The sequence below is a fragment of the Capra hircus genome, chromosome 25 (assembly GCF_001704415.2).
Source record: "Capra hircus breed San Clemente chromosome 25, ASM170441v1, whole genome shotgun sequence".
Lineage (NCBI taxonomy): Eukaryota > Metazoa > Chordata > Mammalia > Artiodactyla > Bovidae > Capra > Capra hircus.
In genome coordinates, this window is record NC_030832.1 from 17,004,423 (window position 1) to 17,019,040 (window position 14,618).

General features: G+C 43.3%; 1 protein-coding gene across 3 annotated transcripts in view; it reads left to right on the forward strand.

The window, feature by feature from the left end:
* Positions 1,045-14,618, forward strand: part of C25H16orf62 (chromosome 25 C16orf62 homolog) — a 139,699-nt gene continuing 126,125 nt past the window's right edge. For 2 of the 3 annotated variants that reach the window (XM_013974867.2, XM_013974868.2), the window contains exons 1-2: positions 1,061-1,120; positions 11,306-11,405. In XM_013974867.2, coding sequence (XP_013830321.1) covers positions 1,104-1,120; positions 11,306-11,405 — 117 coding nt within the window. In that variant the 5' untranslated portion in view covers positions 1,061-1,103. Of the gene's footprint in view, positions 1,121-11,305; positions 11,406-14,618 lie in introns of all 3 variants that reach the window. The other variant, XM_005697540.3, reaches the window with a different exon arrangement.

A 14,618-nucleotide genomic window follows, 5' to 3' on the forward strand; every position in this document is an offset into this window, starting at 1 on the left:
AGCCTCAGCATCAGTCCTGCCAGTGAACACCCAGGACTGGTCTCAGAGGTTTATCGAGGAATAAAGGAAAATTGAATGCAAACTCCTCGGCATGACACGTTTACTTACAATGGTGTGAAAGTGAAAGTTGCTTAGCCGTGTCCGACTATTTGCGACCCCATGGACTGTACATTCCATGGAATTCTCCAGGCCAGCATACTGGAGTGCGTAGCCTTTCCCTTCCTCAGGGGATCTTCCCAACTCGGATCGAACCCAGGTCTCCCGTATCACAGACGGATTCGTTACCAGCTGAGACACAAGGGAAGCTACAATGGTAAGCATTTGTTAAAATATCCTGAATTCTTTACCTTTTCCTTTTTTAAATCAGAGAAAACACCAGAGCATGGGAAGTTCTGTAGTGGAAACGAACAACCACCTTCATAGAAACGAACGGCTCTGTGAAATGCTAACCCCCATTTTTCCAGTTTAATTCCAGTCCAGAGCTGTCCATTTGGATCTAGGGCTGTCCATTTGGATCTAGGTCAGCCCTTAGAGACGCACGTTGTTATTCCTGGGAGCAGAATATCGGAAAGGCCTAACTTTTTCGGTGCACGGAGCGGGGCGTGGTTGGCTGGCAGAGGGGGCGTGGCTTAGCCAGCCAAACAGAATTAGCCTCAAAAGCAAGCCTAGGGGCGCCTTCTTCCCATCCTCTGCTGGGGTTAGCATCTTCCCTCAGTTGTTGGTCAGTCGCTCAGTCGTGTCTGACTCTTGGCGACCCCATTGACTGCAGCACGCCAGGCTCCCCTGTCCTCCACAAACATGTCCATTGAATCCCTGATGCCATCCAACCATCTAGTCCTCTCTGTCGTCCTTTTCCCTCAGTAGGCGTCTGGATTCTTCACCGCCTGCAGAGGGCGCTGCGGACCAGACGTTCACCTGCACAAAAGTCCCCGCTGACGTCAGCGCTACTGCGGCGGCCGCCTACGGTGCCCCTGACAACCACGGGGGCCCCGGCGCGGCAGCAGTGAGCCCGCCCCTCGCAAACATGGCGGCCGGGCGGGGCGGGGTCTGAGAGGGTGAATTGGGCGGGCGGTTCCAGACCCAGCGGTCATGTGACTGGGAAGATGGCCGCCTTTCCCTGGTAAGGAAGAAGCGGCGAGTGGGGTTCAGGGAGGTAGTGGCCTTGGCTGTCTTCGGGACTCCTGTTTCTGGGTGTGTGTCTCCGCGAGGGAGTGTATGAACTGTTATCCGTTGGGTTTGGGGAAGTCTCCCACCCAGTCTCCGGGTGGGGCGGCTACCCGGATTCAGAGGACATTCCTGATGCCGGACCGGTGGGGTCTTGGTCCTCTTCTCCTATCGCCCTCCCGGTTCCTTTCTCCATTCGTTTCCTCAAAAAAAAGCTCAAGTTCCCCGGCTTCCGCTTTCCCAGAAGTTGGCGCGTCTTCTGGGGGCGCGGATGCAGAGAATGGTGGACTCAGCCCTGGTCTGGACAACTCGGGGGCCTGGCTGTGTTCTGAATGACTGGCTTCTTGTAGAGGAAACTTGCCATTCATCCGACTCTGCAGGGCGCTCCCTGCACCGGGCGGGCGTAGAACTTGAGAATACAGAACCCTTAGACATACTCCTTGGATTCAAGGAGCTGATGTTTAGCGGAGCAGATACGCAGAATAGAAGAATGACCGAAGAAGGTTCTGGGATGAGGCACACCTGACGGCTTCGGGAAGGCTTGAGAGAGGAGGAGTCATAAATTGAGTTTTGGAGGATGAATAGGAGTTCATGGAGAAGGAGCTGTGGGCGTGTGCGGAGGCTAATGGGTGTGTAGGGGCCCTTCTGGCTGGAGTAGCTAGGAGAGATTGGCGCTCCAGCAGCAGCTGAAGCCTTATGGCTCCTCTCTCTGTAAGATAAAATATATATATATATATATATATATACATATATATTTGTTGTTTAGTCACTAAGTCTAAGCAACTCTTTGCGTCCCTGTGTCCATGGGATTTCCTGGGACAGTTGTGTGAAGAACGGGAGCAAGTTGTGATAGTGGTGGAGTCATATGGGCACGTGAGCTCTCCTCTACATCTCAGAAAGGGAAATTACTTTCTAATCTTTATCTGCAAGTGATGTGAAGTGGTTTACGTTAAATGAGCGAGTAAGTGAACAAATGAAAAAATATACAGCCCTGGACCTTAGAAATAATCAGATACGTACTTCTGGTTTGTATTTCCTTCACCTGGCTAACTCTTTAAAGAGTCTTCCTTCAAAGGCTCGGTGCACTAAATTAGCATTAGATGACAGTGAGTTCTTATATGTCCTGCCCTGAGTTTTCTTTGACCTGGTCACGCAAAAGTCCTTTTAGGGAATTACTAGGACTTAAATGCCATAACATATGGCTTCAGTGAACTTAGTTGGCTGGAATTTTTTAATTAGAAGATCCAGGAAGATGCTGTTTAATTTCAGAGCATTTTTACCTTTGGTATATTTTACTTTGGGGCTTCCCAGGTGGCTCAGTGTTAAAGAATCCACCTGCCAATGCAAGAGACTAGGGTTCGATCCCTGGGTCAGGAAGATCCCCTGGAGAGGGAACTAGTAACCCATTCCAGTATTCTTGCCTGGGAAATCGCATGGACAGAGGGACACAAAGAGTTGTTTAGTGACTAAATAATGACTATATATATATATATATATATATATAAAATTTTTTTTACAGAGAGAGGAGCCATAAGGCTCTTAGCATCAAGTGTTGCCACACTTCCTAGTCTGACTGTCCTCTAAACATTTCTGTCTGTGGTAGCACGTGTTCATCTTTCAGTTTGCTCTGGAGGCTTGATGCTCTTCAAGTTAAAGGGACTGGGTTTTAACCATCATTGTATTTACAGTGCTTGGCCTGGAGTTTGGCAGATAGTAGGTGTTGAATAATATTATTGAATGAATAAGGAAACTAAGGAGGCCCTCAGAGGAGAAAAGTGTTTGTGACATTAACTGAGGTATTAATTGAGCTTTTTTATTTTGTGCTGAATGCTGTGCTTCGAGCTGAAGGTGCAACATCTTATCTCCTAAAAATCCCATTTTTCAGATGAAAAAATGGAGACAGAAAGATGAAGCAGTTCAGTTAGCTTTACAGCCTGCAAGGAGCACTGAGGTTTGAAGCTCAAGCCTGTGATTAAAAAAAAAAAATTTAATTGCAGGATGATTACTTTACAGTATTGTGATGGTTTTTGTCATATATCAGTGTGAATCGGCCATAGGCATACATGTGTCCCCTCCCTCCTGAATCCCCCTTCCACCTCCCCCCCACCCATCCCTTCAGGTTGTCACAGAGCACTGACTTTGGGTGCGAGTCATCAAGCTCCCTCTGGCCATCTATTTTACATATACATATGCTAATATTTATATTTCAATGCTACTCTCTCAAATCATCCCACCCTCTCCTTGCCCCACTCAGTTCAAAAGTCTGTTCTTTATATCTGTTGTCTCCTTTGCTGCCCTGCACGTAGGATCATTGGTACCATCTTTCTAGACTCCATACGTACATGTTAATATATGATATTTGTCTTTCTCTTTCTGACGTGCTTCACTCTGTTTGATAGGTTCTAGGTTCACCGACTTCATTAGAATTGACTCAGATACATGCCTTTTTATACCTGAGTAATATTCCATCGTATATATGTACCACAACTTCCTTTTCCATTCATCTGCCAGTGGACATCTGTGTTGCTTCCATGTCCTAGCTACTGTAAATAGTGCTGCAGTGAACATCGGGGTACATGTGTCTTTTTCAGTTCTGGTTTCCTCAGGGTGTATGCCCAGTAGTGGGATTGCTGTGTCATATGGTAGATTTATCAGTCCTGTGATCTTAATCATCGTCAGCTGGTCCTTCAGCCTAGGTAATGGGCTGAGGTTCTTGGGTTCTGCAGCTCCTGAATCCTGCTGTGTTGTCATGGGTCTCCCCAGAATACCTCTTTTCACCCACACTTTTTGTTATCACTGACTTCACTTGTGAGATGGCCAGTGCACTGTGGATGGCATTTCCTGTTCAATCCTGTGGTCATAGCACTGGTAAAAATACTGTTCCTTGGAGTCAGAATTTCTACATTTTAAGACTGTTAGGGAAGGGGAGTACATTGTGATTGGGGGATAAAAAGTTGTGTGGCCAGATTATGTCATTAGCAATTAAAAAGTCACTTGAGAATTAAAAAGCAGTTAGTTGGAGCTTCTGTGGTCTCTCAGTGTTGAAGAATCCACGTGTCAGTGCAGGAGACACGGGTTCAATCCCCGATCCAGGAAGATCCCACATAGCTTGGAGCAACTAAGCCTGCGCGCCACACAACTATTGAACCTGTGCTCTAGAACCCTGGAGCTGCAACTGCTGAGCCCACGTGCCTCAACTACCCAAGCCCGCGACAAGAGAAGCCACCATATTGAGAAGCCTGAGCACCAAAACTAGAGAGTAACCCCTGCTTGCTGCAACTGAAGAAGAGCCAGAGCAGCAGCAAAGACCCAGCACTGCCAAAAATAAATAAATAAAGTTATTAAAAAAAATAAAGGAGTTAGTGGATTTTACTATTTCCAGTATAAGGAGATTCATTTAGTAACTGGTAATAGGATTTATATGCATTCATGTTATTCACTGTAAATAATTTAAGAATAGGGCAGTATTAATCTTTAATGTGCATTTCAGTCACTTGGGAATTTTGGTGAAATCTAGACCCTGATTCTGTAGGTCGGGATATTTCACACTCCCCAGTGAAGCCCTCGCTGATGATCTGTGGGCCATACTTGGAGTAGCCAGAGGTCAGACCAAGCTCAGAGTGGAGGTATGAAATGTTGGCCTTTTTTCTGTGGCAACTGCCAAGGAACCTGACCAACGTTTTGCATTGCTGGGAGCTGGGATTTGGGGGCATTTTTTACCAGTTTATCAGGTGCATTCACAGGAAGAAAAGTAAGGCTTTTTGAGAAAATGCCCACTAGAGGTCACTGTGAGCCTTATCAAAGGCCCAGGCTTTGAAGAAAACGCTTTTATAGGAAATGGCAACCCATTCCAGTATTCTTGCCTGGAAAATTCCGTGAACAGAGGTGCCTGATGGGCTGCAGTCCACGTGGCAACAGAGTCACACACGACTAAGTGCACATGCATGCGTGCGCGCACACACACACAGAAGGAACTGAGAGCAAAGCTGAGGAAATGATGGAAGTAGTAGAAGATGTGATTGAAAAATCAAAATAGCAACTTGCCATGGACTTTCAGGAAGTGTAAATGTTTCTTCTCTTTTTTTTTAAAGGTTTTGTTTTTATCAGAATCAGTATTTTTTCCTTAAAGAATCCTTCCCTCAAACTTAAAAAAAAAATCACTTCAAAGCTGAATCCTTAAAATGACAATTGTTTTTTCAAATTCTCAAGGTGACCTGTGGATGATCTATAGAACTGCTGAATCCTAGAGGCAGGCTGCCTCAGTATGCATCTGTCTCTGTCACATGCTCACCTGTCTCAAGGTACCAACAGCATCAGCTTCTCCATCTGAGAAATGGGCATAATCATAGTGCCTACCTCATAAAGTTGATTAAGTGTGATTCAGTTCAGTTCAGTCACTCAGTCGTGTCCGACTCTTTGCAACACCATGAACCACAGCATGCCAGGCCTCCCTGTCCGTCACCAACTCCCGGAGTCCACCCAGACCCATTTCCATCAAGTTGGTGATGCCATCCAACCATCTCATCCTCTGTCGTCCCCTTCTCCTCCTGCCCTCAATCTTTCCCAGCATCAGAGTCTTTTCCAATGAGTCAGCTGTTCGCATCAGGTGGCCAAAGTATTAAATGTGGTAATAGAGGTTAAAGGCCTTGGCCTGCATCCTGATGCGTAGTGTCAGGGAGGGGAAATCCCCCTCCACCCCAACTCTCTTGATTTCTTGTGGCTGCGCTGATAAAACTGACACAAGATAAATCAATGGGAGAAAAGAAACAAGTTTTAATTTATGTGTCTTGGAGGTCTCAGAGAAATGAGACCTAAGAAGTGGTCACAATAGGCAGCTCTTATACTTTTTTAGACAGAGAAACTATAAACTTGTGAGGAATTGACAGAACAAAGAAAGTTAGGCTTTCAGTCAGTTCAGTTCAGTTCAGTCGCTCAGTCTTGTCAGACTCTTTGTGACCCCATGGGCTGCAGCATGCCAGGCATCCCTGTCCATCACCAATTCCTGGAGCCTTCTCAAACACATTTCTGTTGCGTTGGTGATGCCATCCAACCATCCTCATCCTCTGTTGTCCCCTTATCTTCCGCCTTCAGTCTTTACCAGCATCAGGGTCTTTACCAGTGAGTTGGTTCTCATCAGGTGGCCAAAATATTGGACTTTAAGCTTCAGCATCAGTCCTTCCAATGAATATTCAGTACTGATTTCCTTTAGGATTCACTGGTTGGATCTCCTTGCATTCCAAGAGACTCTCAAGGGTCTTCTCCAACACCACAGTTCAGAAGCATTAATTCTTCAGCACTCAGCTTTCTTTATAGTCCAACTCTCATTTGTATACATGACTACTGGAAAAACCATAGCCTTGACTAGATGGACCTTTGTTGGCAAAGTAATGTCTGTCTAGGTTGGTCACAGCTTTTCTTCCAAGGAACAAGCGTCTTTTAATTTCATGGCTGCAGTCACCATCTGCAGTGATTTGGGAGCCCAGGAAAATAAAGTCTGTCACTGTTTCCATTGTTTCCCCATCTTTTGCCATGAAGTGATGGGACCAGATGTCACGATCTTAGTTTATTGAATATTGAGTTTTAAGCCAACTTTTTCACTCTCCTCTTTGACTTTCATCAAGAAGCTCTTTAGTTCTTCTTCGCTTTCTGCCATAATGTTGATGTCATCTGTGCATCTGCGGTTATTGATATTTCTCCTGGCAATCTTGACTCCAGCTTGTGCTTCCTCCAGCCTAGCATTTCACATGATGTACACTGCATAGAAGTTAAATAAGTAGGGTAACAATATACAGCCTTGATGTACTCCTTTCTCGATTTGGAACCAGTCTGTTGTTTCATGTCCAGCTCTAACTGTTGCTTCTTGAACTGAATATAGATTTCTTAGGAGGCAGGTCAGGTGGTCTGGTATTCCCATCTTTTGAAGAATTTTCCACAGTTTGTTGTGATCCACACAGTCAGAGGCTTTCGCATCATCAGTAAAGCAGAAGTAGATGTTTTTCTGGAACTGTCTTGGTTTTTTTGATGATCCAGCGGATGTTGGCAATTTGATCTCTGGTTCCTCTGCCTTTTCTAAAACCAACTTGGATATTGGAAGTTCATGGTTCATGTACTGTTGAAGCCTGGCTTGGAGAATTTTGAGCATTACTTTGCTTGCATGTGAGATGAATGCAGTTGTGTGGTAGTTTGAGAATTCTTTGACATTGCTTTTCTCTGGGATTAGAATGAAAACTGACCTTTTCCAGTCCTGTGGCCACTGCTGAGTTTTCCAAATTTGCTGACATGTTGAGTGCAGTACTTTCACAGCATCATCTTTTAGGATTTGAAGTAGCTCAACTGGAATTCCATCACCTCCGCTAGCTTTGTTTATAGTGACTAAGGCTCACTTGACTTCGCATTCCAGGATGTCTGGTTCTAGGTGAGTGATCACACCATCGTGATTCTCTGGGTCATGAAGATCTTTTTTGTACAGTTCTTCTGTGTATTCTTGCCACCTCTTCTTCATATCTTCTGCTTCTGTTAGGTCCATACCATTTCTCTGTTTTATTGTGCTCATCTTTGCATGAAATATTCCCTTGATATCTTTAATTTTCTTGAAGAGAGCTCTAGTCTTTCCTAGTTAGGAAGGAAGAAAGATTAGTTCTCTATTCTTTCCAAGTTAGGCTTTGGGTGCTTAATTAGTGAAGAATCTAAGTAGCAGACTTGTGGTAGTAAAGAGATAATGAGGTTCATTTTTATACACTTCTTAACCCTGAATTCCCTGTCTCTGATGACAAGGGTGTCCTTCTACCTTCAGATTCAGGGAGCGCACTTCTAACATGGGAGACTTATTTCCTGTTTTCAGGAAGACAGAGAGGAGGGTCAAAGTGTCCCTTTTTAATCAGCTTTTTCTTAGGTAACTTTAATTCAACATAATATGCCATATTTTGGGGTGGCCTACGGTGGGCCCCAACATTAATAAGCATGTAATAAATGAGAACAGATATTTAGTTGTGTATCACATCATCTTGTTGTTTTGACTTTGTGCTTTTTGTAGCTGTTGATTTGCTAATAATTATTATAGAGGTGAAAAACACATTTGCAGTTAAATTTCAGGTCAGATTATATTTCTACTCATTCAATTTGCTTTTCAGAATTCTATTGATAAAGTTAAGAGTGATCTGAAACGAGGAAAAGTATAATTTGATTTTTAAAACTCCATTAGGGCTATTGATGACTAGTCTTCCAATTTATTCTTCAGGGTTTTGTTTGTTTTATTAATCAAGAGTTGGTTGGTGACATATTAAAAGGAGCTTGGAAGAATATTTCAGCACTGAATTCAGCTGCAATATTTTTGGAAGATGAAGACAGTATATATTTAGTAAATGTGACCCAAAGGAACTAGGCAGTATATTGTGGTAGGAGTTTTCGTTTAAAAACAGAAACAAGCAGAGGCTGGTCTGATTGTTCACTAGTTTTTCTCCTTTCCTACACCCAAAGTGAAATTTATTTGGAAAGGGATAGAAGTGAAATTACATGGGGTTTCATTTCTTTGGTACTGTGTTAGATTTCTGGGTTGGTGGGGCTTACTGAGTAAAGCCAATTATCTGCTGACTAGATTTGGGGTTCATACAGGTATTAATAAAGTTAAGAAGCTGTGAATGGGGGTGGGTTTGAGGGGGGAGGGATGAATTCAAGGCATTTGGAGGCCAAGGAAACAAAGGGGCCAGCTTCCTGTGCTGTGACAATTTTCTGAGTTTTTGAGTAGTACCTCTTCTGCCTTTTATGTTCTAGTTGTCATGCATTCTTACTCTATGTATGTTGTAAACACCGCAAGAAGTTATTTTCTGTAGTTGATTTAGTTTTACCTACACCTTTATCTTTTGTGCTCTTTTGTACATATTGTATATATGCATTGTTGTTATTGGTTGCTCAGCCGTGTGCAACTCTTTGTGACCCCATGGACTGTAGCATGCCAGGCCTCCCTGTCCATCACCAACTCCCGGAGCTTGCTTAAACTCATGTCCATCAAGTCAGTGATGCCATTCAACCATCTCATCCTCTGTCGTCCCCTTTCTCCTCCTGCCTTCAATCTTTCCCAGCATCAGGGTCTTTTCCAATTAGTCGGTTCTTTGCATCAGGTGGCCAAAGTATTGGAGCTTCATCATCAGTCCTTCCAATGAATATTTAGGACTGATACATTATATATATATATGTATAAACACATATGCATGTATATCAGATATGCAGATAACACCACCCTTATGGTGGAAAGTGAAGAGAAACTAAAGAGCTTCTTGAAGGTGAAAGAGGAGAGAGAAAAAGCTGGCTTAAAACTCAACATTCAGTAAACTAAGCTAATGGCATTGAGTCCCATCACTTCATGGCAAATAAATGGGGAAACAATGGAAACAATGACAGACTTTATTTTCTTGGGCTGCAAAATCACTGCTGCTGGTGATTGCAGCTATGAAATTAAAAGACACTTACTCCTTGAAAGGAAGGTTATGACCAACCTAGACAGCGTATTAAAAAGCAGAGATATTACTTTGCCAACAAAGGTCTGTCTAGTCAAAGCTATGGTTTTTCCAGTAGTCACATATGGATGCAGTCCATGGGGTCACAAAGAGTCAGACATGACTCAGTGACTGAGCTGAACTGAAATACATATTGTTGCTAAGTTGCTTCAGTCGTGTCCGACTCTGTGTGACCCCAGAGACGGCAGCCCACCAGGCTCCCCCATCCCTGGGATTCTCCAGGCAAGAACATTGGAGTGGGTTGCCATTTCCTTCTCCAAAGCATGAAAGTGAAAAGTCAAAGTGGAGTCACTCACTCGTGTCCGACTCGTAGCGACCCCATGGACTGCAGCCTACTAGGCTCCTCCATCCGTGGGATTTGCCAGGCAAGAGTACTGGAGTTGGGTGCCATTGCCTTCTCCGGAAATACATATATACATGCATATTTTTTGCTTTCAGCTGGGATCATTTTCCTTCTACTTTCAGCATTAAAAAAAAATTAACGTTTGGTTCTGCTACTGCTGCTTTTCTCCCTTTTCTTTGACTGGAAACTTCTTTGTTTTGCTATAATGTTTGCAGGATAGTTTAGGTCTAAAATTCTTGGTTAGCAGTTATTCTCTTTCAGTGCTCTAATACTCCAGTATTCCTTTGTCTTCTGGATCTCATTTTATGCGGAGATAATAATCTTAGTCTTGTCCTTTGGTAATAATGAATCTTTATTTCTCTTAAGAAATTCTCATTTTAGTTTTTAGCCATTTTACTATGAAGGCCCTAAGTATGGTTGTTTTTTGTGTTGTTTTTATACTCGTCTTGCTTGGGGCACAAGTGTTTCTTGAATCTGTGAATTGATGTCTTTCTTTAGTTTGGGAAATTTTTTAGCTATTATCTCTTCAATTGCTGCTTCTGCCTGTTCTTTCTCTCTTCTTCAAGATTCAGATATGTGTGTTAGGCGTTTCTTCGTGTCCTTTTTGTCTTTTCCACTCTTCTGTGCTTTTCTCCTTTCCGTGCCTCAATGTGAATAATCTCTCCCCTTTATTTTTCTTTTCACGAATCCCTTCACTTGTTAGTTCTCCACCAGACTGATGAAACTGTCTTCTCTTCATCTATTTGGCTTCTTCCTCTTGCTCTATACAGCTTAATTGGTGACTACTTTGAAGGGAAACCGGGAACAAATCTCTCACTTCTCAGCCTTCCCTTGTCTTCAGAAGCTCTTCCATCAAGCCCTGGCCTTCTCCATAGCCCTGAACCCTAGTTTATCTCTCCAGCCTTATGAGTTTTCCTTAAAGCTCTTTTGGCTGCTCTGCCTCCTAGCAGCCGCCCTCTGCCTGGCTTCAGTGTCTTGTCCCATGTCAAGAATCAATAGTGCCTGGCCAGAGATAGTCAGCAAGAAGTTGGCTTCACCTCACTGAACTTCCCTTTGTTCTGGTGTCTGGCCTCACAGGTTCTGTTTGCGTTGGCAGCTCTTTATACCTTCAAACCATTAAAAAAATTTTTTTTTAAATTTACCGTTACTTACTGGTCTTGGTAGAAATACTGTTCCACTGTCAATTGTCTCATCAAAAACAATTTTTTATTTTTTTTTTAGCAAAAAGTTTTTAATGTGTATGCATCTCCAACTAAATTGGTTTCTGGGTTTTGCTGTTTACCAGGCATTCTAGGAATAGGAACTACAAGGCTGAGTTTGCATCATGCCGACTGGAGGCTGTACCGCTGGAGTTTGGGGACTATCACCCACTGAAACTGATAACAGTAAGTTTTGTCAAGGGTCCCTCTATGACATTCCTATTCCATAACATCATAGACAGTGTTCCTGGTTCTTTCTCATTTTGTCAGCGGTAGCTGATTTTGGATTTTTAAGTCTACCAGTTTGTTCTCTGCCCCATTTTTTGTGATGGTTTCACCCACCATCATTTTCATTCCCTATGTCATATTAGTGAGGTGGTCACGAGTGTGGGATGCCTTTGTTCCTCATTTGGAGGTGTAAAGAAAATACTTCTTAACTTGCCTGTTTGAAGTATTGAGGTCACTCTAATTACTGTTAGCTCCATTGTAAGGCTGTACCATATTTTGTTTATCCTGTCACCCAGTGACTGATGTTTTTGACTATTAGTACTTTTTTGCTTTTTTTAAAAAAGTTCATTTGTTTAATTTTTGGTTACACTGAGTCTTCGTTGCTCTGTGCCAGCTTCCTCTAGTTGTGGTGAGTGGGGGCCGCACTCTCATTTTGGTGCATGGGCTTCTTACTGCAGTGGTTTCTCTGCTTGTGGGGCACAGGCTCTGGGTGCTCAGACTTCAGAAGTTACAGAGTGTCGGCTTCAGAAGTTGCAGCACGTGGGCTCAGTACTTTTGGTCCACAGGCTTTGGTGCTCTGCAGCATGTGGAATCTTCCCGGAGCTGGGATTGAACCCACGTTCCCTGCATTGGCAGGCGGATTCTCATCCACTGTACTACCAGGGAAGTTCCTCTTTATAGTTTTTTATTATTATGAATAATGCTGCTGTAAACATTCATGTATACGTTTTTCTGTAGATGTATGTCTTAATTTCTTTCAGGCAGGTTAATGGGAGAGGTCAGAAAGTTGTAAAAGTTTTGATTCCTCCTAGTCTTAGTTTTCTAGGGATAAGTTGTTAATTTATTTCACTAAATGAAGCTAGGGTGGCAGTAGGGGTTTTGAGGCAAGGAATATGGTTAGGCTTTATATTCTAAGGGAAATGGGAAAGAGAGCAGACCAAGGGCTTGTAAAAGGAATGTTAAGTGGCATACAGATGCCTGCTGAAATTGGAGACCGTTGGATCTTTATGGTTGTGAGATATTCTTAGATGCACTAGCTGCCTGGTGGAAGAAGCAGAGACGTCTCTGAGCTCAGAGAACAGATTTGGTCAGAGTGAGAGTGTGAGAGCTGGAAGCAAAGGAAATTGTGATCAGAATATTATATTGTTAAGATTCTGATAGGGTACAGTTTTGGGGTTGAAAATGTTGTGAATTTGTCATATGGACATTTAACTGAGGCTTCTTTTTGCAAAGAGTCGCAAAGAGTAGGATAGAGTATGGAAAGTTCGATAAATGTCCAGAGCAAAAATAAGGCGGGTAGTAGAGGAAATAACCACATGTGACTGGCAAGGCAGATCAGTTAGTCAGGGGCCAAGTCAAGCAACAGAAACGATAGAAGATTTTTGAACAGGGAAATTTAAAGAATTGTTAATTAGTAAAAGGTAGTTTATTACTATAAAGGATGAAACAGGGCTAAAGCAGGAGTTGGCATTATTATGGCCAGTAGCCCAGTTTTGTAAATGAAATTTTATTGGAACACAGCCATACTCATTCGTTATATATTACCTGTTTTCATGCAGAGTTGAATTGGGACAGACTGTTCGGCCCACAAAGCCTAAAAATATTTGCTGTTGGGCCTTATAACAGTGCCAACCTTGCTCTGAGAGGTCCAAAAGTACCCGGTACAAAGATGCAGATATCAACTCCAGGTTGAGGAACAGTGGCTAGTGAAGGAACTTTGAGGACTTATGATAGAGCCTCTCCCCCAACCCCAGGCTGAAATTCAGCATTGTTGAAGAGGGTATGGCTGTCACAGGAACACACAGGTTGCCTGTGGCAAAGAAACTTGATAGAGCTGTCAGATGGGAAGAGCATGGCCTGAGGGTACAGCTGGAACTTGTCTTTGAGGACCACTGGGCTTCTATACTGAGTTTTAAAATGGAGGACTGGAACCCTGATGAGAATATCTTCCTGCTACTGTTACCTTTGAGTGCCCTCTATTCACAAAATCTAACACTGTGCTAGCTGGCAAGGAGGAGTGTTTATAAGGTCTAATTCTAGTATCATAACATACAGCAAAGGGTGGATTTGGAACTGATACACAATAAATTGATGACTGCTGCATAAAAATGATGGAGAACAGTATTGGAGAATGGCATGAGCCTCAAAGGTTTTTGAATGAAAGTAGAAGGATAAAAGAAAGCAGAAACATAAGTCAGGTAAGCAAAAATGGGGAGCTTCAGGATCTGAGGACTACAAGATAATTAGGTGTTTGAGAAAATGAGGTGGTTTCACTTAAGCATGAACATGAAGAGAAGCAACTTTTGGTTTGTGAGGCCAAGCCTCAAAAGTGAAAAATTTTAAGAGATTTCACAGTACTAAGTTACAGTCCTTCCTTGCAGTACTTGGCATTTAAGTTTGGTGTAATACTTGATGAATTAATTCATTATGTAAAGACTTCCCAGGTGACGCTAGTGGTAAAGAATCTGCCTGCCAATGCAGGAGACGTTAGAAGTGTGGGTCAAACCCTGGGTCGTGAGCTCCCTGGAAGAGGGCATGGCAACCTCCTCCAGTATTCTTGCCTGGAGAATCCCCTGGCAGGCTACAGTCCATAGTGCCACAAAGAGTGGGACATGACTAAAGTGACTTGGCACAAACACTAATTACTAAAATGGAGTGCTGTCCTAAATAGCATCTTAGTCTGTGAGTTTATTTAAAAAACAAAACAAAAATCAGGCAAGAGATATAGATGTTCCCTCTTGGGTTAGCACTTTTTTATTAGCAGGTAATAGATGCCGTGTGGTTGTCATCTTGAATGGGATGAGGTTGACAGATGCCAGTGGGTATTGAGGACGTGAAATTTCTGAATGACAGAGAACCTGAAAACATAGAGATGATTCTATAAAGCAGGCAATCACAAGACTGAGCTTCAACCTCACAGGGCCCTCAAATCCCCATGGGCTTATGTGGCTGTGGCTGACCCACCAGTGAGTTGGTTTCAACCTCAGGAGCTCAAACCCAGCAGCAAGGAGAGTCTCTTCTCTGCAGTTTCTGTGTGCACCTGTCCTTCCCCGAATCAACCATGTTGACTGGGGTGTAGAATATGCTGATTGATTGGGTTGGGGCTCATGCCCACCATGGGAACTGGGAGCAGAGTCCACTTCACCAGGCCTGTAAGAGCTGAGAGTCAGG